Source organism: Schistocerca serialis, chromosome 1 (assembly GCF_023864345.2).
Source record: "Schistocerca serialis cubense isolate TAMUIC-IGC-003099 chromosome 1, iqSchSeri2.2, whole genome shotgun sequence".
Classification (NCBI taxonomy): domain Eukaryota; kingdom Metazoa; phylum Arthropoda; class Insecta; order Orthoptera; family Acrididae; genus Schistocerca; species Schistocerca serialis.
The window spans coordinates 430,378,481-430,406,454 of NC_064638.1; the positions used below are offsets into that span (position 1 = coordinate 430,378,481).

General features: G+C 38.9%; 1 protein-coding gene across 1 annotated transcript in view; it reads right to left on the minus strand.

The window, feature by feature from the left end:
- The window catches only part of LOC126481337 (uncharacterized), a 128,922-nt gene that overhangs the window by 16,788 nt on the left and 84,160 nt on the right, over window positions 1-27,974 (minus strand). The window contains exon 5 of the mRNA XM_050105064.1: window positions 848-1,103. Coding sequence (XP_049961021.1) covers window positions 848-1,103 — 256 coding nt within the window. The remainder of the gene's footprint in view (window positions 1-847; window positions 1,104-27,974) is intronic.

The following is a 27,974-nucleotide window of genomic DNA, read 5'->3' on the forward strand; positions in this document are numbered from 1 at the left end:
GCATGTTCGAAGGGAATAGTGTAGAAGATAAGCTATAAACTTGTACTCAATATTATAACAGCACTGGTCATGTATTGCATTACGCACGTCATCTTAAATTCATTCTGCATTATCTTACACAGACTTTTGCCTAATTGTATAGACTTCCATTTCATTTTCTAATATTGTTTTTGGTTTCGCTTCAAAGCTTTCTTTTTATTTACCATTTTCATTTTCAAATTTGTATTGATTTAAAATACTAAAAGTAAAAATGACCACTGAATTAACACAGCAGAGACCCAGCTTTTGTTCAGCATAAAATGTAACAAATCATACCTTTTAAAAGATGTTTCTAAATATTGCAAAAATACAATCACAATATTTAACAATGATTCTGGAAAAACAGTAGCCTGACTTAAAAGCATAGAGAAACTAAGAGAGGAGAGGGGGAAGGGAGAATACAATTTCCACACTTGTGAAAAATATCTCCCACTTCTTACCTTAAATGATAAATACAGGGTCAAGATACCACTCCTACAGTCTATTTCAATAACTTATGCTTTGAAGGAGGAATTTACTGTCTTATTTTAATGTGTTTGTTAGGTTAACACAAGCAATACACGTGGTGAAGTAATCACTCCAAAATATATACAGTGGAGAGTGAAAAGGCATATTGCCCACACCTGTAAAAGAAGATGCATCTTATATTAACTTAGAAAGGAATATTCAGGATGGATGGATGGATGCATGGACATGTGTGTGTGTGTGTGTGTGTGTTTTTGACAGTCTTTTTGTTGTGCCAGTTTGCTACTCAGCATTTCCCCTACATGGTGAGTAGCAACTATCTTTTCATTTTATTGTAACTTACTTGACACTGCCTGGCAAATAATGGTGGGATCTGTTGCACGCGATCAAGCATAATTTCCATATCTTGTAGGAACTCTTCTCTTCTGATTCTTTCCTCCTCTCGACGTGATTGTAAACGTAACTCCAAATCCTCAGCTGTACTGAAATTAAGAGCTCTCCAGGCAGGCTGTCGGCGAATGAATCTAGCTCGTAATCGTGCTTCCTCTTTTCTCCTTATTTCTTCTTGTTTCTGTAGCAATTCATTTTCTAAACGTTGCCTGCAAAATGGATTAAACTTAAAACAAGATAAAATTTTTGTGGCATAAAAAATGATTAACTTATAAATTGTTAATGAGCTATTTTCTCAAAAAATATACTTATTCACTGCTACTTGTAACCCATAGCTTGTGATCAGTACTGTATAGGGAGGTGAATCTGTTAAGGTGGTGTCAATCCGATCATTTACCGGTTTTTCCACGTTTGGATAACTGAGCGAAGCATTTTAGCAATTACACTGCAGCTGACCATTGTTGTGAATTCTTGACTAATCTATCAACAACAATGGTGTGTTGGAGTGCATGCAACCAGCAAATCACATAGGCAGTGCGTGTGTTATTCTTGTGCTGTAGCCATGTAGTCAACACAACAGTGCAAAAACTTCTGCTGGCGCCTGTTACTTCTGAATTGTAATAGTAATTTGGAATATTATTGCTTAAATATGAACGTCTTAAGTGATACAGTTCCATTTTTTTGTACATTGCTAATACTGCTTAGTCACTATGCAAGCCTAATTACAAAATTGCATTTTTGTAGGGTGAATCTGATCATGCAAGTATAACGAAAGGTTCTGGCACCAACACAGAAATCTAACTACAAACCAGAATTTCTTCTAAATGTGGTGAAAGCTATCAAGTCAGGAAAATTAAGCATCCAGAAAGCTTCAGAGCAATATGCAGTTCCATATACCACATTAAATGACAAACTCAAGGAAAGGTACAAAAACAAAATAGGCAGCCAACCGGTGTTAACCAATAGATAGGAAAAAAGCCTGGTTGAATGATTATTGTGTTGTGTGAAATGGGGGTTTCCTTTGAGGAGTAATGATGTTACAGGCATTGTAGAGGCATATCTCAATCGAGCAGGGAGGATTGAAAAACAATTTCATGACAATCGACCTGGGCATGAGTGGTAAAATCTTTTCTGAAAAGAAATAAAGAACTAAAAGTTAGAATAAGTAAAAATGTGAAGATGGCTAAGGCAGCAGTTACCCGAGAAACAGTGATTGATCAGTTTGAAAACCTTGAAGTGACCTTGAGTGGTGTCTCTACCTCCAACATTATAAACTATGATGAGACAAACTTTCGTGACGATCATGGACAAGTGAAAGTAATAGTGAAGTGAGGTACAAGACATCCTGAAAGGATAGTGGATAGTTCTAAGTCAAGTGTCAGTGTGATGATAGCAGAATTGGACTGAAGGGGGCATAACTGCTGCAGGTTATAATAGGAATCAAAGTGATTGGTTTGACCTAACAATGTTTGAATCATGATTTGTTGAAATTGTTTTGCCTTATGCTCAGAAATTTGAGGGACTTAAAGTGATTATAGGTGACAATTTCTCACGTCATCTGTCACATAACATGATTAAACTGTGCCAGGAACAGAACATTAAATTTGTGCTTCTCCGACTTAATTCTACTCATTTGTGTCAGCCACTTGACGTGGTCTTCTTTAGACCTTTAAAATTTGCTTGTAGAAATATGGTAGATGATTGTAAAAGGAAGAAAAGAGGAGTGGTCCCAAAATCCATATTTCCTAGGTTGTTGAAAAAAAAAAACCTTTGAAAATATAGCTACCCTGTCCAAATCAAATATAATATCTGGGTTCTGAAAAGCAGGAATTTTTTCCTTTCTGTCCCCATAAAGTCATGTCACAAATTCCAGAAACAACCAATAACAATGCATGTGGCATCAGCTCATCAGAAGTTTCTCGGGCAGCAGCCTTTGAAGTGACATCAAAACAGGTTCGCTCTAACGAAAAAAAAAAAAGGAAAGCTGCACCACGCAAAGCATTTAGCGTTAACTCCAGGAAAAGGAATTGCTATCAATGACTTTAATGAAAATGATAGTGACAGGGCTGTAAGCAGGAAGTCCCTATTTAGAACATCTAACAGTGATCTAGAACAGTATGAGCCAAATGAAAATCAAGAAATGGACAAGGAGAAGCATAAGGATAAAGACTGGCATGAATTTAAAGAAAATGATTTCCCCATAGTAAAATTGCCTACAAAAAAAAGGTTCAGGTTTTTTATTGTGTGTAGGTACATGATGAAAGACCCCCAGGATATCATAAAGTTAAAATTCATTAAAAAGAAAATGAAGCACCCATTGACCATAAGCATTGGCAAAGACATTAATTATGAGTACGCAGTAACATGCAGACAAATGAAAAAAACCATCATTCACACTCTCTTCTATGTAGAAGCTCTGTTAAGAAGTGCTGTTCAGAATATAATGGGCTACGAGTGTTTTGTATCACACATGTTTCAAAATAAGAAAAAAAATTGATGCCAGTATTAAGTATTTTTTATTCAAGTAAAGTGAAACCAAGTAAGGAGGATTTTGTTGTTCATGATACACACTGGTGCATTTGAAGTCTGCTGCCTGCATCTACAATTGAAATGTAAGAGAAGTCCAATAGCCTAAAAATTCATACAAGCATAGAACATTTCAAATAACTGTATTGTATTATTCCTTTTAAATGTTTTTCATATGCATATGTATTTGATAATAATTTTTTATTTATTTATTTCTATTATAAGACAATTGGTAAAATTGAAAGTGTCTCTAATGACACCTTTGAAATGACATTTCTGAGAAAGAAAGTTCTTGATGGTAATGTTTATTTTTGTCTTTCCAGAAACTGATGATGCAACTGAGGTAGAAAGAATCCAAATTGTTAAAAATGTTGTTCCAGAAGATAAAAGGTGGGGTAAATTTAGTTTTGAAGGGCCAGATGATTATGACATAAAATAATTAAATTAAATTTGGTTTGTCAAATTTCATGAATGCAAGTGTCTTTATAGCAAAAATCCCAAGCTTAATGTGCTTGTGAAACTTTTTTTAGTCTAGAAATTGTAAGATGTTGTTGCAAATACAGCAATATATATTTTTTAAATCAAAACAGTGATTGGATTCACTCCACTGGAAGTCTGATTCCGTTCCTGTAAACAAAATACAGTGGTGATCGTATTCGCCCCAAACGGGGAGGTGAAACCGATCAACAATTAACTTAAAATAATAACTGCAATTATAAACTAAAAATAATGTAATATATGAATATATCATTACCAAGATTGTGACATTAACGCACTAAATTTTTATTCCAATACCAACAGTAAATTGACGAAATTAAAAAAAAAAAATTGCCGCTTTTGATTGGATTAGCCTAATTTTATGGTACTGTCCTTGAATGTAGGGGACCCAAGTCTCATTTACTCATGTTTGAACATTCTTTATTGGGTCATTCCATGTCAAGTCACCCAGGCCTTGACACAAACCATGTCAGATTTTGATGAAACTTGGTACAATTACTTCTTTTATCATCCTGAAAGCACTTGTAAAATTTTTTTGCTCTATCTATTATAGTTTTTTTTTATTTTATAAATTTTTAAAGTTTTTAGATTTGGCGTTGTTTCAGCAGTTGGAAATCGTAACTTAAACGTGTCCTCACAGCTAAAAAAATTTGTATATTAAAGAATATTCAAGATATCAATATGAAATTTTGGAATAAGTTTGTGTATTATATCTAAATGCTAAAAAAAATTACCATAAAGATATTTTTTTTTTTTTTTTTTTTTTTTTTTTTTTTTTTTTTTTTTTTTTTTTTTTTTTTTTTTAGTTTTACAAAAACTGCAATATCTAGAGTCTCAGACCTGATAGAAAGGTCAAATTTGTTTTAAAATACTCTTAATTGTATAGGCTATTAGATAAAAGAAAAATTATGTTGGCTTTTTAACCTGTTTAATATTTATCTAATTTTTAAAATAATATTAATTATATATTACAAATAAAAAGTACCAAGTGACTTAGACACCGAAAATAAGTTTTTGTCTTCTTGGAGTAACAATGTACGCTTGGATTTTGTTTTGTTATTCCTGTGTTTTGAAGTAAAAAATTATTACAGTGTTAAATAGTGCTTGGATAGTTGAGATTCTTTTCCAATATCCTATAAAAGTAACCAGAACAGTAATCAGACCAAAAGTGAAATCAGTATGTCAGATATTCAAACCTGTAGCGTAGGGTTATTTAAAAAATCTGACTGTTTCCAAACAACCTACACACCTTCAAAATAGTTACAACCGGTATCTGAATTGAGTGAGGAAGAAAAAGATTTGATCCACTTACGACCTGGAATAATCTGTGTGAATTTAAGAATATATGTTCACACCACAGTGACTACTTTTTAAATGTTTTTGAAAAGTATCAAACAACATGTGTAGACCCACTAAAAAAAACACAAAAAGCCCATCAAAAAATCGTTGAGAAGTGTAGGCTTCGATCTTTCTAAACAATTACTGACAAAAAATATTAGCATAAAACCTGGACAAAAGCTTTGCTCAACACGCCGTAACTTTTGTGAGGAAAAATTAAGAGTTGAAGTCAATTAAAGTGAAACAGATGATGAAGTAATGGTTGAATTAGAATAATTGGAATCCAGAAATGAATCCCTCATACAAACAAAAATTGCTCTTGATAGTTTAGGTTTAACACCGATAAAGCTTCATGGCTTGTCAGAACAAAGTAAAGGGTCTTATTTTAAAAGGAAGGTTAGCAGTATTGAAAAGACTGCAAAAAAGGCGGTTTCAAAAGCATTAAAATATGATGCACCAAGTTCTGATGATGACGAAGAAGATACAAGTGTGGTTGAGAAAGCAAAGGATTTTGATGTAATGATTTCTCTTATGAAAGAGAAGATTTCATCTGTTGGGAGGTCTAGAAAAATCCATATTCTGATCTTGGCTCCAGATTCTTGGAGTCGAAATACAGTGATGAAAGAATTTAATGTAAGTGAATACATGTTGCGACAAGCTAGAAAGCTAAAATCTGAAAAGGGTATTTTGGAAACTCCTGGTCCAAAAAAAAAGGTAAAACTCTTTCTGAAAATACAGTAAGACTTGTAAAGATTTTTATGAAAAGGATGAAAGTTCCAGAGTGCTACCTGGAACAAAAGACAAAGTAAGTGTTCAAAAAAATGTGTACATGCAAAAAAGACTCATTTTGTGTAACTTGAGAGAACTCTATTATTCTTTCAAATGGGAGAATCCTGAGGTAGAAGTAGGATTTTCAAAATTTTGTTTCTTGAGACCTAAATGGTGTATCCTTGGTGGTGCTGCAGGCACACACACTGTGTGTGTATGCAGTATCCACCAGAACGTTAAACTATTACTGGATGCTGTGAAAATTGAAGAATCTTATAAAGACCAAATTAAGATGCTTGTGTGCAACACGGAAAACCAAAACTGCATGCTACATCATTGCGACAGCTGTCCTACAAATACTGCACTAACTGAGTACTTAACTGAAAAACTAAGTGAAGATTATGATTTAGAAGAAGAAATTGTAATCAGTCAATGGGTTAACACAGACAGGGAAGAAATGATCAAACAGTCTATCAGTGTTGAAGACTACATTTCTTTATTGGTTAGGTCATTGGAAAAGCTCACCCCGCACTCGTTTATAGCAAAATCCCAATCAGCAGCCTTTAAAGGATTGAAAGAAGACCTACCACCCAAAACAGCAATTATTGTGATGGATTTCAGTGAAAATTATTCCTTTGTTCTACAAAATGAGATCCAAAGTTACCACTGGAATAGACGTGGTTGTACTCTACACCCAGTTGGAGTTTTTCTAAGAAATGAGGAAAACAATGTTTTTGTTTCTAACCACTGTTTTATTAGTGATGACCAAGAACATGACACTGGTTTTGGTAACTTTATACAAAAAGAAATTACAAAGTGGCTGTCATTACATCAAACTGACATTGACTCAGTTCACTACTTTACAGGTGGTTGTGCTGGACAGCACAAAAATAGAAACAGTTTTAAAAATGTGACTGAACACTTGAGAGACTTTTTTTGCAACAAGTCATGGGAAGTCAACTTGTGATGGCCGTGGAGGAACTATTAAAAGAATTTTAAGGGAAGCCAGTCTACAGCTTTCAGACAAAGAACAAATAATGACAGCAATTGAATTGTACAAGTTTTGTGAAAAAAATATTGAAAACATTCATTTTCACTTTATTGACAAAAAAGAAGCTGATTTGCTATGGTTAAAACTAGAAAAACGTTTTTCAGCAACCCGAACCATTCCTGGAACAAGAAGCTTTCGTAACTTCAAACCACTTCCAACAAACAACCTTGAAATTAGAAGGGCTACAGATAGTGTAAAACCCTCCTTAGTCTTTTCTTTCCATTCTTCTTCTGATTGGGTTCGTGTTGAACCATCCATAAATAGCTATGTGGCTGCAAATTATGATGGTAACTGGTACTTTGGACTGGTAAAAACAATATTCAATGATGAAGAAGATGCAGAAATTCTATTGCTACATCCTTCAGGACCAGCTGCATCATTTTATTGGCCTGAAAGTGGAGATTCTTGCATAGTGCCTTTGGAGCACATAGTCTGTGTAGTAGACGCACCTCAATCAAGCGGCACTGGAAGAATGTATTACTTCAAAAAAGACTGTATCAAAAGAACTGAAAGCTCTTGGGTGAAGTGGAGAAACAGTTTGAATCAGCATTAATGTTTATTAAAAAGACAAAATTACTCAAAAAATTCAATGTTTCAAGCAATCAGTTGGGTTATACATAAGTGTCGTAAGTACACTATCTTTGTACATAATTCTAATGTAATCTACTATAATTAATAAACATGTTAAAAAGCCATCATTATTTTTGTTTTATCAAGTAGCCTATATGTTCAAGAGCAAATTAAAACAAATTTGAGCATTCTATCAGGTCTGAGACTCTAGATATTGCAATTCTTATAAAACAAAACATCCGTTAAAAAAAAAGAAAAAGAAAAAAAATACATATATTTTTTTTCATAGAAAATATTAATATATTTTAATAGCATCATTTTTATCTTCAAATATGTATAATAAATAAACATGCTGCAAAAATTCATGATGTTATCTAAAAGAGTTTTTAAGATAAGCAATTTTAAAGTTTTGAATACAAATTAAATTTACAATTTCCGAAGGTTCGGAAAACACAAAACATAAAAACTTTAAAAATTTATAAAAAAAAACTATAAGGGATACAGCAAAAAAAATTTGCAGGTGTTGTCAGGATGGTATTAGAACCATTTGAGCCAAATTTCATGAAAATCTAAGGAGGTGGGTGTAAAATTTATTTTTTATTGGGTGACATTATTTTCTTTTATTATGGAGAAGGAAACTAACACATGAGCTTAAATCCAGCTAAAAAATATCAATATACATTCACCGTAATCATTATTAAGAAGACTAAATCTGTGGTGGTGGTGGTGGTTGTTGGGATGTTTAAGGGGGACTAAACAGCGAAGGTCATCAGTCCCCCATTCCAAAATCAGGCGAGCCGAAAATCTACGGAGCAGATAAAAACCAAAGGGGGAGGAGACGTCCCCCCAGGCGCTAAAAGAACACAAATGCAGCAAGAAACACTACAGACAAGAACAGGACAGAGGAACACCAGACAGAAAGAAACAGAAGAAAGGAGGATGGTCGGAGACTGGTTGACTGACCATGAGAAAAAAAAAAGGGAAAGAGTCAATCATCTGACGGCACACCAGAACAGCAACAGACACAAGGACAAAAGACACAGAAAGGGAAAGGCGAAGTGGAGATTCTTGCATAGAGTCGAACCATAAAAAGGACTACTACGGATAAAATGTAAAACATTGTCAGCCATGGAGGCATCGTCGGATAAAACCAAAGCCAAAGTGCCCGGGAGATTAAAAGATTGCCGGAGTGTGCGCAGTCGAGGACACTCCAGCAAAATGTGGCCGACCATCAGCCGGGACCCACACCGACACAAGGGGGGATCCTCCTGATGCAACAGATGGCCGTGCGTCAGGTATGTATGGCCGATGCGCAGCCGACACAGGACTACCGAGTCCCTGCGAGAAGCCCGCAGGGAGGAACGCCACACATCGGTCGTCCCCTTGACAGCCCGCAGTTTATTCGGGGCTGTCATGCCACGCCACTCAGCAGCCCACATCCCAATCAGCTTACGGCGCAACACCAGCTGCTGGTCGCGAGCCGTAAGGCCGACCTCCAAAGCCGGGGCGTCGATCGCCCCTTTGGCCAGCCTGTCTACACGTTCATTCCCTGGGATGCCAACATGACCGGGCGTCCAAACCAAGACCACCGAACGACCAGAACGGGCAATGGCAGAAACAGACTCCTGAATGGAGGACACCAGAGGAGAGGAGGGATAGCAGCAGTCGATGGCCTGAAGGCTGTTCAGGGAGTCACTGCAGATCACGATGGACCTACCTGAGCAGAAACGCATATGCTCAAGAGCGCGCAAGATGGCCACCAGCTCTGCAGTAAAAATACTGCAGCCAGCCACTAAATCTGTACCATTATCAACATTATTTGTGTTATTGAAATATCTGGTTTGTTCTATCTAAAAATGTTACCATTTTTTTGTATATAACAAGGGGAAATACTGAAAATATAAGAAGAAAATTATTCTCAGGGAGCAAAAAGAGAGACCAGTATGACTATTTGCTTTGATCTGAAAGTTCAATTTATTGTGGAGGTATTCCATGCTTTGATTCAAAATATAACTTGAAGGATTATTGTCTCAGCACCATATCATAAGGAATCACTATGTACTCATTATGGTAAGATGTGGTTTACAATGAGTACTGTAGAAGAAGCTAAACAAAAAAAAAAAAAAAAAAAAAAGAGACAATGAAAATAAAAACCCAACTGAAATATTTTATTCAGAGGGTACACCAATGTGTAATTCATTTTGTCAACAGTGAAAGCAGTCAATATTTTAACGTCTGAAAGCAAATAAAATAAGAGAGGTAAATATAGTTCCAGGCAAAGAATACAAAAAGGGGCACCCTCACAGTGACATACAGTGTACAATTCAAAAAAATATAAATAATTTATCTTACCTGAACTATACGAAATTTCTAAAACCATTCTACTTTATCATAACACTGAATGTGTTTATTTTTATCAGTGATCTATAAACTCATAAAAATTGTGGCAGTGATATTTTTCATGTCTGGTGCAAAGTGATATCAAAAGTGTGTGTGAGAGTTTTTTTGCGTCATGTGTTGTTTTTTATCTTTGCCGTGAGACTATAGAATCTCCTAGTTTTTGTTACTTCTCTGTTGTTGTTTTTTTTTTTAGTTTCTTCTCATTATGAGTTTTCACGAATAAATATTTTTTTGTTAACTCATTATACCGGACGGCTATGCAATTATTTGTTGTAGGCAAGTCGCCTACATAATTGGTGACCTCCGATTCAGGAACTTTAAATCTTTCGTTAGCTACGTCGAACATTAACTGCAAAAGCAATGAACGACGACAGCAAATGATACAGTTCAATAACAGAAGAAATTCATAGGCTTCAGAATGAGATAGAAACTTTACAGTTGCATATTTCGAAAGATATGAACTTAAAGCATATACCAGACCAAAGGAATGACGGTTGAACAACCATGGCACACACCAGCAAGGCAACATCATCGGAAACTGGGACTACTCCAGCACAACCACAGCAAGTAACAGCAATGGAAGTACCCGCTGGTTTCAGCGCTTCACCAATTCAACGGTTGCGCCCCCATTCATGCCTTCTCAGCCACACACATGGTTAGCGGTAATGGAAAATATATTTCTACAACAGAGAATAGTCAGTGATCACAAGAAGTTCACCTTGGTGATAAGTAATTTGGACCATCAGATCTCGGTTTTGATATCTGACATTATGGTGAACCTGCTTACAGAAGGAGCATACTGTAGACTGAAAGAAGAATTAATTTCTCGGTGTGTGAAGTCAGTCAACATCAGAGTCAAACAAGTACTGTACCAAGAGAAACGTTGAGATAGGACCCCGTCAGAATACTGGCGTCATTTACGCAGCCTGGTAGAGAGATCAACAATCTCTGATAGACTGTTACTTCACGTATGGCAACAACAGCTACCAACGCAATTAAGAACTACACTAGCTATATCCGATGAAAGATCAGTTGACAAACTGCTGCTCGCTGCAGACAGAATCTACGAGACGCATGAGCCTACTGCAACAGTTGCAATGACGTTGACAGATGCCACATACGGTAATTACCATTGCCAACAAGACCAAACTGACGATATAACTGTGCCACGGTCGCAACGCGACAAACAACAAAAAGTTCAAACGAAATTAGAGATTTAAAAACTGCAATAGAGGATTTGCGAGCGCAGCTACGCACGCTACAGCGACCACAAGTTATCTTTAAGCACAAGAGAGACCGGGCTGGGCATGAAACACGAAGTCAACAAGAGGATGAGCGTAAGGTGTTTGTACACAAAGACTTGTACAATTGCTCTCACGTAATGTTGCGAACAGACTCAGTCAAATTGCCTTTACAACCACCATATACGGGCCCATTTCAGGTGCTGAGTAGAAATAAGCATACCATGGACATAATGTAGAATGGTGTTCCGACAAAGGTATCGATTGAACGTGTCAAGCCAGCATGGGTTTTACCCTCTCCAACCTCTGACACCACGCCTGTGCATCAACACATGATGGACGCAGAGCATACCGAAACACAGCTCAGTACATTGTCCGAGACAGGTGAATCACCACCACAAACAACAATGTCACCACCCCCGAGACACCCGACGCACACCAGAGCTGGACGTCAAATAAAATTCAAGTATCAAGATATACCTGAGGCTCCGCACTTTAAGGGGGGGGGGGGGGCTGTGTGGCAGTGATATTTTTCATGTCTGGTGCAAAGTGATATCAAAAGTGCGCGAGAGTTTTTTTTTTGGTCACGTGTTGTTTTTTATCTTTGCCGTAAGACTATAGAATCTCCTTGTTTTTGTTACTTCTATGTCGTTTTTTTTTTTTAGTTTCTTCTCATTATAAGTTTTCACGAATAAATATTTTTTCGTTAACTCATTATACCGGACGACTATACAATTATTTGTTGTAGGCAAGTCGCCTACAAAATATTTATTAAAGATTTGGAGAAACCTAAGTACATGTGTCAAATGAAGTGAACTATTGTATACATTTTATTTCAAGAAATCCTTACTGAGATACAGTCTTCGTATGCTTACAACATGATTTATTTCATGTCATGTTATTCTGACAGTTAAATATTAGTGTATTAGACTCTGGTACTGCTTATATGTCCTAACCATTAATATTGTTGGATTTCCAATTTTTTTGTTCTGATGATACTGCCTTTTGTGTTAGACCACCTGAGAGACTCCTAAAAATGGAAAATATAAGATGAAATAAGGACAGTAGGAATAGATTGCTACTCACCATATAGAGGAGATAATGAGTCACAGACAGGTGCAACAACAAGACTGCTAGCCATTAGCGCTTTTGACCAAAAGGCCTTCTTCTGAAGTGGACAACACACACACACATTCAGGCTAGCACAACTCACACACATATGACAACTATCTCTGGCCAATGAGTCCAGTCTTTTGGCTGAAAGCTCAAGCGTCTAGCAGTCTTTTTGTTGTGCCTGTCTGTGACTCAACATCTCTATATGGTAAATAGCAATCTATCCTTTTTATAATATTGTTATTGAGAGACTCCCAACATTTTCATAAGCTGTGTCAATATATGTAAAATTCTACAGATATTTTGAACCTATTTATGCATATAAAATACACATAATTATCTTTCAGTTTAAGTGTACCATTTCAAACTAAATAAACATTACCAGAAAGAAATCCTCATTTAATAGCTAAATCCCAGAAGGCCCTCAATCAATTGCTAAAAAATTCACAGAGAGTAAACTAAGTCATATCAGTTCTATTAAGCAGAAGAATATGTACAATTTTGGCACAAAGTTGGCTGCAGAATGAAGCATAAAAAAGAAAAAAGGGAAGGCAATTTTCTTTTTTTGGGAGAAGTTGGTGGGAAAAAACGAATATATGACGAAATCAAATGTGAGAGGAAATGGGGAAGAAGGGAAACGGGAATGTGATGTGGTGAGTGCACCTCTTCTTTCACACCATAGCCCTTGACCTCTTCAACTATTTGCCTACGTACATCCCTGTTCTTTGCTTTTCTCCTCTGTACTTGGACCTGAATGTCAATAAAATCATTCAACACACTGATTACCCATCCTGCTGTTGGTCAGTCATTCCTTCTCATGGAATAGTCTTCCTTCCATTACTCTCTTGGGCTACTATCAGCTGCAATTTGTCCAGTGTCCTAACTAGGAAAGTAACTAGGCTGGGGCAGTGTCCCAAAAGAGAGAGAGAAGAATTAAAATAGAAAGGTAAAATGGAAAAACATAAAATACTACATGATTTGAAATGCAAAGAGACATACAATTAAGAATAATTCAGATCAAATGAAGAATCTGTGTTACATACTTTAGAGTTGTAATAGTCAATGAAGTTACGCTAATGCGACATATTCATAGAAAAACAAGATCCAGTTAACTTTACTCCCTAAGTCCTTTTCCTTAACAGTAAAGTTTTGAACCAATAAACCAAACTTCAAATTTTTAAAGAAAGAGAACTGTATTATATGTTATAAGAGTCATCCTCACAATAAAAAAAATGTAAAAGGAATTTAAGCAGCTGCTCACACTTTAAAATGAAAATTTAAAATGGATAAAACAACATTCAAAAGGAATTTAAACAGCTACACACACTTTCAAATGAAAATTTAAAATGGGCACTTAGAGGAGCTCAGTAAGCAAGAACAGTAGACCTGTACAACTGACAAGAAATGCTGCACACTATCAATTAACAAAGACTGTGTAAGAAAAATATTCAAAACATTGGATGCAGCTTATGTATGGAAACTGAACGAACAGAAAGGCTGAAAATATATAACAAAGTGAAAGTCTCTACATACATTTCTGATTGAATCACCACAGACTCCCTCCAGAATTGGTGCACACCTGATTCACCATGCAGCTCCCTACTCATGGGAGTTCGTAGCTGTTGCACTGAATCTCAGAACATTGTCATAACATTATTGTTTATTTTCATTTTGAGCGTAGTTTGGTTGTTCTCAACACCACTGACATCATCTAAACAGTGGCTGCTGATGCACTCCCTCTTCATAACCAAGAACCAGAAATCACTAAGCTTCACACATTTCTTTTACTATCAAAGCTATTAGTGTTGATAGTAAACATCAGTAGCCCCTCTGTATATTCTACTGTACTATTTGATTGTGGTTGCCAGGATGTCAAACAGAATTCTATGGTTCTCTCACACAAAGTGAGTTCTGTTTCAGTTGATTTATCCATTCTTTCTTCTGACTGTTACCTTCATGCATCTTGTCTTGTTAAAGTTTGGAAGGTTGTTTGTCTCTGGTGCAAGAGAAAGAAGCTAGTTCAATCCTCTTTGAATTGATCTTAATTTTTGGAGGGGAGATTCAGATCATTATTGTCAGTTAACACAGAAGTCGAAATAAAAGCAATACAGACATCATATCTGATACAGCAAGGGACCATGCTGTTGGCACCCAATAAATTAAATTATTTATTTTGCTAAAACAGACAATACATATGAAAACAAAAAGGACAAGGGGGCAGAAGGGGACTACAACTTGCCAATCAAATAACAGCTGTTTTACATTTTCAGTAGAACTGATTTATTACTTCCTGTGGTACATATGTTGGAAAAATGCAGGTAAGCTACTACTTAAAATTTAGGCACCATAGGTTACTTAGGAATTAGAAAGAATACTGAACAATTATACATATCACAAAACCGACCCTGACAGAATCAGTATCTGATTTAATGGAGTATGTATGTATGCTAAGCAAATGGAACAATTCCCAGAAAAAGCAAACAACTAATCAAAAGGAGAAGGGGTCAGGAGGAGTGACTTAAGAAGTCACTCTCTCCACCAGATCCCAGGGCCAACAGCACTGCAGAGTTGTAAGAGATGGTACACTTGATTTTTTTGTAGTGCATCATGAGTGGACACATTTTCTGAGGTGAATGGGGGGAATTACCCATTCCATATACATTCTTCAATCAATTTTAACACAGCTGTTTGCCATTCATACTTCATTCTCCACATTTCTCAAAGTAATGAGACTTCACATCCTTCATTATTTTCCATAGTACCATTGTTCACCTGCCTACAACAGCACAGAGAGAGAGAGAGAGAGTTGAAATAAACAGGTGATGCTAGAGCATATTTCACAAAAAGTTGTGAAATACTCAGTCCATCCTGTACTTGCTCAAAAGACTGGTGGAACAGTATAGAAGGAAGAACATGTATAAGTACTATTAAAAAATTAATGGGATAACTCAGAGGCAGAGAGAATTATTGGAAAATTTTGTGGATCTTATTAGGAAGGTTTGTGGGATTGAAGGGACCAGACTGCTACGGTCATCGGTCGATCTTATTAGGAAGATAAATAATATTATACATGAACAGAATACTTTGTCTCCAAGTAGTCTTAGAATGTACTGATGCAGTGATGTTTATGTATGAAAGCAATGTAGCCAATTCTTGCAGGGTTAGTTTGTCAATTGTGGACCAGAATCTCCCAAAACCACATTGAGAGAGGCTAAGTATTGGCCTGGTCCCTAACATTCAGACCAGATTCAGGTCCACAGGGTCTTTCCTACACAGCTCATTACGGTGAAGCTCTGGTAACTACTGGCCACATTCAGTCCCTTCCTGGGCTGAGAGTGGTATGAAAGTTGCCTCTCTCCATGAGTTGGGGAGTTGCCTGCTTGTCACATCAAATTAAAACGTTTGAGGACAATTTCCATTGATGCTGCTTGCAAATGTTGAAGCATGAAGTACTGGATCTGATCTTGACTGGGTGGAGCATCATAAGCCTCAGACATTGCCGAATCCAGCTCCCAGATGAAGAAAGAGCACCTGTAATAATCAGAATTGTTGGATCTGAAGTCCAACTTGCCCCTCTCCATGGTCGCATGGTGGTGGTGGAATGCTAGATACTGGCTGCCTGTGACAGTAGTTATTGCAAAATGCTTTGCCATCATCTGGGCAGTGTCTCAAGTGTTGTATGGAGACACCCCTATTTCAGCACTGCTGCTATTGGTAAACAAATACATTTACCAGAAACACTCCTGATGGCTCCCCATACATTTGTAGAACAGATGGAATTGTTGATAGAGTCCAGGAAAGCATGCCATGACCTTTTCTTGCTCTCCTTAATTATACATTAAACCTTGACTTTTGCAACTCGAATGGCTGTGAGGTTCCCTGCTGCCGGGCAGCACTTAAACGATTGTAAAGCTACAAGCCTGACCCAGATTCCTGAGCACCTGTCATCATTCCACCAATATAAAGCTTGCTTCCTGAGACAACCTGAGGACTTTGGGATGAATAAGTCAGTTGCATGGTGGATCACTCATGTGATGTGGCCCATTCATTTCTGGATGCTGCCTCAGTGTTCGAACACTGCCAGCTTGCTGAACACTGGCCACTTAGCTTTGCTGGTCATCCGTTTCTGTAACTTCCGTTCAATTAATGCTCCATCCAACAGGTGGATCCAAAGTGGGAACTGGTAACTGGAAGGAAAGTCATCAGCTGCCTCCCAATGAGTGGTGTCTGTGAGGATTGGAGAGCAAAAATAGACATTGATGGCTGACGATGACCCAAGAGGAGTCAAAAAATGACTGGGATTATCTGTGTTGAGGCTGCACAGCTTCTGAGATATCATGAGGCTCTGTGGAGGTAAAGACTTTGAGCAGATGATGACCTTCTGACCCACATTAAGTTCAGCCGCTACTTCTTGCAGGTCAGTAACCAAGGAGAGAGCAGAGGAGTGGTTACATTATTGACAAACACAATGACCCATCTCTTTGTTCTTTTCCCAGTCGTGTCATCCTTGTGGTGCAGAGTATAGTTCCTTAGCACAGGGGCGTCAGTAGCGTTAAAATGTGTTTCCTTCAAACACAAGCACAGGGGGCCTGCCTTTGCTAGGAGTTTTAGTTCTTTCACATGAGTCCTGAACCCATTCATCTTCCACTCTCATGTAGAAATCATTATTATAGAGGCAGCACTTCACCGTCTCTCCACCGGAGCGCAGAGCCTGCAAAGGCTGGAAGTTCAGTCTGGGGATGAGGTGCTTGCTTCTGGTAGGCTTCACATTTCACTGATTCTGAAACAGAAGCAGAACAACCAACAGGTCCAATGACGTCGACAAAACCTGAATTTTTACTACGTGTTTTCACCTGTGTGGACGCCGTTTGCTTCTTTTACCTCGGAGGGCTATGTAGGAATTACTAAAACAATGGTTGTGTCACTGCTGGGCTGTTTTCCAGAATCTGCCTTTGAAGCAGCTTTAAATGTGTACTGACAAATGCAGGTAGTAGTACTGAAACTAGCAACCTCCATCTGTGGAGAGGCATCAGCTGTCAGAATGGGCTTTTTAAGAGCTGATGTGAAAGATGTACTGAATGTGGGAGGCTGCATGACCTTATAAATCTTTTTGGCCTGACCATATGGGATGCATTTTGTTGCTTTAAGCTCCTGTACCTTTCTGCAAGGTACATGCTGGAGTCTCTACTCCTCACATGGTGATTCCCAGAGCAATTTACACATTTCAAAGGAGATGTATAAGCAAAACTTTGTGGACAGCCTTACCTCATTTGCCACAAGTGGTTTTTCCCTTACATATCAAAGTACTGTGATTTAAAACAGCACATTGGGTTGTGGACAAAGGGAAGGAAACATGCCTTGATATGCTCTGGGAGTTTTGCACTACAGAAGTTAACAATATAGGAATCAGATTTTATCACATCACCATCCATCATTTTCATGATGCATGATCCTTGCATTTCAACAATACTTTCTGGAGCCCACTCATTTTTCAACTCTTCTGTAATGTCACTACCTAGCATTAGTAGAACTTGGATTAATTTGTAAGGAATCTTGGTGTGGCATCACGTAAAGTTACTGCTGGTCTGTAAGCACAGTGTGGTGACATTTTGGCCAGAATAACATGTAGACAAAAGAACTGGAAGACAAGCTAATTCTACTCAGGAGTAAACTGCATCATGCAGCAGTAATAGCTATAGCAGGCAAGATGATGCCACCACAGCAGGCCAAGACTCTTGTTATGAGATATGTGACCGGTTATGGGGTGTTAGTGTAACAAATGTGCCCGAGAGCCTTATAAAAAATAGAAGATATTGAGGCAGAAGAATTTGGAGTCCAGTAGCACCACCACAATCAGAGGTCCATGTCGAACAATAAGAGGATTAGGCACTGCCAGTCGCAGACATGGGTGCGAGACCAGGTCTTTAGTGCCACAGTGCTACCGCCCAGGCATCCACACCTTCTGCGATCTGGCTCCTGCCAAAGGACAGCATGTAATGTCCCACTCACACCAGTCTTCCTTCACCTACACAGTGAACATCACCAGGCCTGAGTCTCCTAAGTGCAGGCACCACCCATTTAGGAACAGTGTCGCAGCAAAACAAGGACAGCTGCTGATGTTGAGACTGTGGCCCAGTGTCAGACCATAGGCCATCACTCTACCTGCAGGGCACTAATGCTGTTCCTTTCCCAGGGTGGAAGATGATGTGGAAGATGATGCCTGCAAGCCTTCACTGGCCTGGGTCGCTGGAGTGAGATGTGTCTGCCTCAGATTGTCAGTGACATAATGTGTATTTTAAATTAATAAAGTATTGTTTCTCAGACCATAAACATACTGATTACCCTATTGACTGCCGCTGGTACCCATCAGTGATTTCAGAGGTCAGGAGAGCTGACGTCGCAACACTGAACAGCGCAGGGTACACCTTCCCCTCATCCCATCCCCCCACTGTGCTTCATCCGAACTGATCCCTATGATATCTTCAGTGTAGGGTGAGTGAGACTTGTTTTTTAGTGTGGTGACAATCATGGGCTCAAGAGTTAAATTTTGTGATAACTGTAGAGTTACTTTTGAGAGACTGTGAAGAACCGTTGACTATCTCTCAATTTAAAGATAATGCTAGAGATGAATGGCTAGAGTCTGTACGACACACCCAGTGCAATTTACTTGGGCATTCTGTCCCTTGTGCCAAGCCTTTGGCAGTTGTTTGTTTCACATGTTGCCTTGTTGGTCATATGGCTAGCAATGTAGAGGATACAGGTGAATAATGATTAGATGGAAGAAATAAGTGTGGCTCTCTGCCACACACTTAAGTGCGATTTGCAGAGTATCCATGCAGATATATATGAATGTCACTAGCTCGGAAGTGTTCTGTCTGTGTTATTGTTAAGCTGCTATGGCTGCATCAGTAAAAAATGAGTAAGGTTGATGCAATGGTGAAATCACAGATATAAGGTATCACTGGTGAAAAGCTGTACAATAATTGGTTAATCAGGTGGTGCAGCTGAGGGCAAAGAAAATGTTCATGAGTAATAAACTAGCAGAGAAGGATGAAGAGTTGGGGTTGTTGAAATCACAGAATCTATGGATGGCCCTGGCTGTGGGGAACCTAGTTACTCCCTTTCCTGGTAGGTCATCTGAGGATGTGTTGTCATTCATAAAGAATCTTGTGTCATCGGCTAACATAGGTGGTTGGTCAGCCAAACAGTTGTTGCAGACATCAAGATTGCACCTGACAGGGAAAGCAAAGTCATTTGTACATTACAGGGAAAGGGGGGGGGGGGGCATTGGAGAAGCAGAAACATTTGAATAACTCAGATTGCTACACAGATACAGGAAGCAAAACAGGGTGCTGTTTTTCCATGAAACATTGAGCTGTATTTCTAAGAGCCTACCGAAGCCATGGAGGATTTTGTACAGAGTATTAGAAGGCTTAGGATACATACATACCAGTTAATGCATACGGAGGAGGTAAATATAAGATGTTACTACAGGAAGCTGAGCAAGGTGCGCTTGATGCTTTCCTGAAAGATTTAATACCAGAAATACCAAGGAGGGTGCACAATGGAGCATCCAAGGATCTCCATGTAGCACTTACAGGGGACAGGCAAAATAATGTGAACACCTGTACCTACTTGGGAATAGTTTATTAATAAGGGGTTGGACCCCCATTTGCACATAGTACAGCTGTGATTCTTCTTGGAATGCTGACATATAAGGATTGTATAGTCTCCAGTGCAATGTAACGCCACTGTTCAATTAGAACATCTTCTAACTCATGAAGCGACAAGGAAGGTGGAAATCTGCTCCAAAGTCTGCACTCCAATACTGCCCACAAGGATTTGATAATGTTCAAGTACGGGTACTGTATTGGCCAGGGAAGGCTTGCAGTTCTGTTGCATGCCCCTTATACCACAAATGTACTGTCCTGGCTGTGTTAATGGGTGCATTATCATCCTGAAATATGGTATCATTGTTGGGTAACAGCATCTGAATCATGGGGTGCACCTGATTACCTAAAATGTTCACATAATCATTGGCTGTAACATGGGCTTTGAGAGTAATGAAGGGACCAGCAGAATACCATGATACAGCTGCCCACACCATCACACTTCTCCTTGCTTAACAGTTGGAGTCAAGCAATCAGGAATGTAGGCTTCTTTTGGTGTTCTCCAGATGTAAACCCCCCTACCCGATGTTGGAAGTAACAAAAATGTTGACTTGTCGGACCATATGACGTGTTTCCACTGATCAGCTGTCCAGGATTTATGCTCCTGATACCACGTTTTACACTTATTTGCATTGGTTGTTGTCACTAACAGTTTCGGTATAGCAGCTCATCCATGAATATTCACTTTATAGAGTTCTCAGCAGAAGTGTCAATAGATATGGGGTCATGAAGATGGCTACTGGGCTCCGCAGTCACCATAGCAGCCATAGTTTTGACACAATTTGTGTCAGAGTATGGTGATCTCTGTCATTTAGTTTCGATTTGCACCCACTATTATGTTTACGCAATGATGTATTTCCATGTTTTGTGTAGGTTCTCATGACTGTTGAAACAGTTGCTCTTGAAACATTCAATAGTTGGCTGTCTTGGTTACTGATGCTCCAGCTAATTGGCCCCCCACAATCTGCTCTCTTCGGAACTCTGTTAGGTCTTTCATTGCACATCGGCCTTGGCCCCTGAATGCAAATATGAAATGTGCACTACTTGTAAACAATCGGCACTGATGCCTAGTCCACAGTGAAGTCCCACAGTCCAGTGTGACATGTGACTTACCTGCATTATTGACAGTCAAACACAATCATCCCATTACTACCACTGTCCTCATTATTTTTCCTATCCTCTTTAGGTTCATGTTGCAATTTGAGGTGACTGATGTTTCAATAAGAGTAAGAGAGTGGAGAAATGTATTTGCATAAAATATAAGTCTTAATTGTGGGCATATGGGGCGTGTGCAGAGGCAATGCCACCAGCCACAGGATAAGAGGGGTGGTATGAAATACTATTGGTTTAATGAGAATAAGTATAGAGGTAGTATGGATTAGCAGCAGTGGGAAAGGAGCACCTATTATACTTATAGGGAAGGCATTATCAGTAAAAGTAAATGCATTGAAAATGAATGCAAATGTTGACTTCCATCTCAAAGATAGTTACATTAGTTTATATCAAACCTACCATCCACCAGCTATACCTCCACTTCAACAGCAGCCGCCCACTCCATACCAAGAAGACCCTTCCATACAACCTAGCCACCCATGGCTGTCACTTCTGTAATGAGGAGTGGTCCCTATCAAAACACACTGAAGGTCTCACTAAGGCCTTCACAGATCCTAATTACTAGAGACTGGATTATATGCATCAAAAAAATCTTAAAATATGTATGAAAAATGGTTAAAAATGCATGAAAAATGTCAAAATATGCAAGATCAAATAATGAAAAAACCTTGCAGTTACTGCGTGTGTTACATCTCAAACTCAAAGCTGTGCATATCAATTATGAGGAAGAGTGCTATTCACACAAAAAATCAGTACATTTAGAATGCTGATATCATTTTCTAAATACTTTCTGGTAGAAGTTAGGAAGGGGGCCTTTCTGGGATTATTTTCTAAAAATTTACAAAATGGGACTGCATACCATGTCTCAAGAATTGTTCCTTCTTTGTTATTGTTATTGGTAACAAGCAGATGCAATGCGAGTGAGTTGCAGCAAAACAATCCATATGTACAGGACCAACTTTGAGATATATTACACATAGAGGGGCACGCTCAAAAACTCCACTATATTTTATTTAAAAAACAACATACAATCATGAATTTTTTTGAACAGCATTAATTTTTAATTAACACTATTGGACCAAAGCACCATTTAAATTTATTTTACGTTTTACTACTACCATAAACATAAATGACCAAGTACTGTTCCAAATGTTCGGTAGTGAGATTGTGTCTTTGATCACTCAAAATATTTTTATAAGCAGAAAAGGACCATTCTACATCAACTGAAGTAATTGGGCAATATTTGAAATTGGATGCTATGTTGGCACTTATTGTTTCTATTAAAGGTTCACCCAGCCATTAATAAAAGTACCAATTTGGTACTAGGGTTCAAAGGTTGGGTTATTGTTTCAAATGTTTCTAACTTTTCTTTAAGTTTCCTTGGGAATACCTCTGGCAATGAGGAATTAACTAGAATAATTTTATTTTAACTGACTAGATTCATTAAATGCCAAATCTTGAGTTGCAAGCTTTTTAATACTTGCAGGTACATGGGAAAATTAAGTGCTAATCACAGCAACATCTTTTTTAATACCGGAAATATTAAAAGCTTCCTTGCACTGGCAAACTGCCAAAGCCTCTGCACTATCTAAGCAATTAACTACCCCTCTAATGGCCTCAAAATGTTCATTGTATTATAATAATAATACACACATCAAAAAAGTTTTGCATTACCTCAGTTCTGAGAGTTCCAGAACCTGTACAGAAAATTGGAATAAAGATCAACATAAACATCATTTCTGCCCTTTTTATTGCTCATGAAAACCACTTCAGTTCCTACATTTCACACACTGAAAATATTGACTAGAATTTATTTTTATTTTTATTTACTTACTAACAGTTCCTGGCTTCTTGTTTCTGTGGCTCTGTCTGGTTAAATGGAAAATAAAGAAAAGAGAAGTCACAAGATTCAAATACATATGGGAATAGGATATATGTGCTAATCTCCTTCTTTGCCCCATCTGCTCCTCTCCCTCTTTCTGCCCATCACCTCCTACTTTCCATCTCTCCAGGATCCTGGCTTCCTGTACTGCAGCGAATGACCGTCGCAGGTAGCAAGAGGAGAACTGCACCGTGGAGAAGCCCTCGGACGTTGGTGCACCAGGTACATATAGTCTGCGGCCACGAGCTCGGCTCCAGTTCACCAATGGCAATGGGGGGTGAAGCTTTGACAATGCCAGCCACTCGTGCTGGCGAAACGTCAGTAAAATAATTAGATGAACGTCAGCCGAAGAACCCGAGACAGAAGCCGATAGGCAGTTTGTCAACAAGTGGCCACGAAAGCCTTAACAATTTTGTACTACATTACAATCTTTTTACATTTTTTTTCTTTGATCTCATTGTGTCTTCACGCCAATTTCAGTTGGTTTTCGCCTTTCACTATACGTCTTTCCCTTACATTTCATCTTGTTTCCCCTTACTTCATCCATTTCATCCTTTTTGTGATTTTTCTCGCATGTCTGGGTGTTTTTGCAAATTTTTGCAGATGTAATTGTACATTATTTGTGTATTTTTATGCACTTCTATCCACTATCATCGATCCCTGCTAATTCCAAATGCATCAATAAAGAAAAGTTTCCTTGTTCCTAGCCAGAATCCAGTCCCACATAATGTTCCTGCATTGTCGCTTGGCTCATGGAATTCCCACAAAGGGCCTTACAATCAAATTACCCATCTCCAGCTGCCACGCTTCCTTCCACAATGAGCTTCAGTTCATAACCCTCATCAACACAGATCTGGAAAACCATATCAATCAGGCCCAAATCTTCTTATGATATCTTCTCTCCCTCCGCAAAATTCTCCTGTTATGCAATCCCAAATTCCTGATCCTATAACACACATTCAAACTCTTGCCCTCCAGGAACCAGAGCAAGAAACTAAACAGACCCAATACACAGTCATGAACTTTTCCTCCAAAAACCTTAGCAGAAGTGTCAGTCCTTTCCAAAGGCCTCACCATCTGCCCCACTCTCAAATTCAATCATGCAGGACTTGTTAAGGACCTTCTCTCTTTCTTCTCGTCCCTGTAGTGGAATCTCTTTTTCATCACCAACCTACCAATCAGACTCAATCAAAGACCAATGTTGAAACCTGGCTGACTCAGTTCACTCCTCCATCCAACCATGACCCACCCCCACTGCCCCTAAATCACCCCCTGTTAACTTTCCAGAATTTCTTAACCTCTAACCTCGCCTCACAATCATTCTCCAAATCCTTCAACATGCGAACTAGCCTTACATTCACAGAAAGAATCGCAATCCACCACCCAAACGCTGAACCTGACCTTATAATCCACCTGCTAACAAAGGCTCCACCAATGTTGCTTTGAACCACAAGGATTACCTGGCAGAAGTACTCTGCCAGCTGTCAGATTCAGCCACCTACAAACCATGCCACAGTGACCCCATTCCAGAAATCTCAGTCATTCCTCAAATCCTTAGACCCATCCCGTAACCTCTCCCCAGAGTCCATCTCTCACCTCACCCCTACCTGCACTCCTACCTTCTACATGTTTCCTCAAGTCCATAAACCCAACCACACAAGATACACCATTGTGCCTGGTTACTGTGCCCCCACTGAGAGAATCTTTGCTCTCACAGACCAACACTTCAGCCTGTTGCACACAATCTACCCTCCTATATAAAAAATACCAATCATTTCCTCTACAGAATCTCTACATTTCCTGTTCTTTTCCACATAGTGTTCTGTTCATCATTACTGATGTCACTTCCCTTTACAGCAACATGCCCATCGCCTTACTGCTATTGAACACTACTTTTCCCAATGCTCGACAGATTCCAAATCAACAACATCTTTCCTAGTCACTGTGACCAATTCCTCACCCACAATTATCTCTCCTTTGAAGGCTTTACCTAGAAACAAATTCGGAGCATCGCTATTGGCACCCACATGACACCATCCTATGCCAACCTATTCATGGGCCATCTAGGGGAATCCTTCCTAAACACTCAGAATCCCAAACCCCTCACCTGATTCAGATTCACTGATGACATCTTAGTGATCTGGATCAAGGGTGAGGACACCCTATCCATATTCCTCAAGAAACCTAACACCTTCTCCTCCATTCATTTCACCTGGTCCTATTCAACCCAACAAGCTACCCTCCTTGATGTTGACCTCTACTTCAAAGATGGCTACATCAGTACTCCCATCGATATCAAACTAACCAACCACCAGCAATACCTCCACATCAACAGCTGCCACTTATTCCATAACTGGAAGTCCCTTCGATACAGCCTATACACATGTGGCCATCACATCTTTAGTGTCGAGTGGTCCCTCTCAAAATATATCAGTGGTCTCATGGAGGCCTTCACAGACTGCAATTATGCTCCAAACCTTGTAGAAAAACATATCTCTCATGTCTTATCTCTCCAGTCACCCATCACCTGCGAAATTCCACTACCCATCCACAGAGGAGCATTCCCCTCATGACTTGGTACGATCCAGGACTGGAGAAACTGATATACATTCTCCACCAGGGTTTTGACTATCTCTCGTTGTGCCATGAAATGAGAAATGTCCTACCTTCCCATCCAGTCCACAGTGGTATTCTGCCAACTACATAATACATAATATTCTCGTCCATCCCTACATAACCCTTGCTCCCACCCACTGCCTCGTATCCCATATCCCTGTAATAGAACCTAGATGTAAAACCTGCCCCATACATCCTCCCACCACCACTTGCTCCAGTTGGGTCACAATTATCACTTATCCCATCGAAGACAGGGCTACCTGCGAAACCAGTCATGTGATCTACAAGCTAAGCTCAACCACTATGGTGCTTTCTATGTGAGCATGACAACCAACAAGCTGTCTGTCTGCATGAAAGCCCACTGACAAACTGTGGCCGAGAAACAGCTGGACACTAAGCATGCCACCTAACATGATGTTCTTTACTTCAAAGGCTGCTTCACAGCCTGTGCATCTCAGTCCTTCTCACGAACACCAGCTTTTCTGAACTGCGCAGGTAGAAATTCTCCCTGCAATATATCCTATGCTCCCATAACTCTCCTGGCTTCATCCATGATTAGTAATTGCTCTTACCCATCTAGACTCATCCCTATTCCCATTCCACACTACATGCCTTCTGTCAGGGTAGTTGTGGAAAGGGTTATGTGTATATGATAGAATTCTGGTAAGAGACAGCAGGTTTATGAGGTTGCTGTTTGGTGGAATCATGGAAGGAAGGATGCTACTTTGATGGTGCTCTATTGCTTCACTTTGTTTAGGGTAGGGATGCTGCAGAACTATCATGTGGATGGAGGAGTTTTGTTTTCCAGGCAGCAGGATGTGATATTATCTAGCCACCAACGGAAATTATGTTTACTGTTCAGTGCATCAGAGCTAACAAATGAGATAAGGGTGTCAGAGGAAGTGTTTACAAGGTTGCAGCAATTAGCAAGTAGTAAGGAAGGGTATTTAGGGAGCCATATGCACAACTGAAGGAGCTAATGCAGGAAGTAGTGGGAGTAGTGGCACAAAGGGTGAAAAGGGATTATTAGATACTGGAGGCAGGTTACTTAAGACAATATTTGGGACAGCAGATACAAGTGATGTAAATGTGCTGAATAGAACAGCAGAAGCCACAAGGGAATTGCCAGAGTGGAGTAGGGCAACTGTGGAGTGGCATTCCATGCAGATCATTACCTTAGAAAGCAGTGTGTTGAACAACGCACGCATGCTTCATCAGCCAATGGAAGAGGCAACAAAGTAAGCCAAGGCCTCAGCTAATGCTCTAAACCAGGATTTAGAGGCAGCGTACAGTTGCATGGTTTAAGTGTTACATGGTACACATCTATCATGTGAGGCTGGAAATAGTAGGAAAGTTTATGCAAATTAAAGAGGATGGGGTGTTACTAATAGCAGAAGATGAAAATTGGTATGACGCAATGACTGAGGGAGAATTGCAGCAATACCAGAGCAGAAAAGTTACTATATGTCCTACTTGTGAGATTCAAATGGGAGGAAGTACTTGTGCCATGCAATTGTTCAGGGGCCAGGCTAAGGGTCATCCATGCCAAAGGAGGTGATGGATCAAACCCGTACTTCCAATGAACGGAGCTACATTGGACACATTCAGTGTATGATAACATAATAGTGATTGTGAGTTGCTATGAGCAAGGGAAGCTTATGTAGCCCAGACACTTCGAATTAAAAAGCAGTGAATTGTTAGATTAGATTCAATTCAGTTTTCTTTCCACAGACATAAAAAATGATATGATTCTCATGTGTGTGGAACATGTCAGAAAGTATGACATAAAAATGTAAAACGTTTTAATATAATACTTACTACCTGATCATTTGTCAGGAGATGGTCGAAAATAAGCTAATACAATGCAGTAAACTGGGACAGCTAATATTTACAGAATTAACACACTGTCAGAATGAAACACTGTTATCCACTATTAATAAATTTATCATACGCAAAATACCTCATCTTGACTGTTGTGATGAAGTGTGTCAAAACTGAAATCTAGCAGATAATTTTACTTTAGCTGACTTAACAGTCTCTGTTAAGATATTCATCTACGGAGTAGAAGGAGTTGCCTATCAAAAAGTCTTTCAAACTCTGTTTAAACCATGCTTTATCTGAGCCAAGTTTTTAATTGGTGCAGGCAATTTATTAAAAATGTGTGTTCCTGAATATTGGACCCCTTTTTGGATCAAGGTAAGTGATTTTAAGCCTTTATGTAGATTCTTCTTATTCCTAGTATTGATACTGTGTACTGAGCTATTGGTTGGAAATAGAGATGTATTACTTGCAAC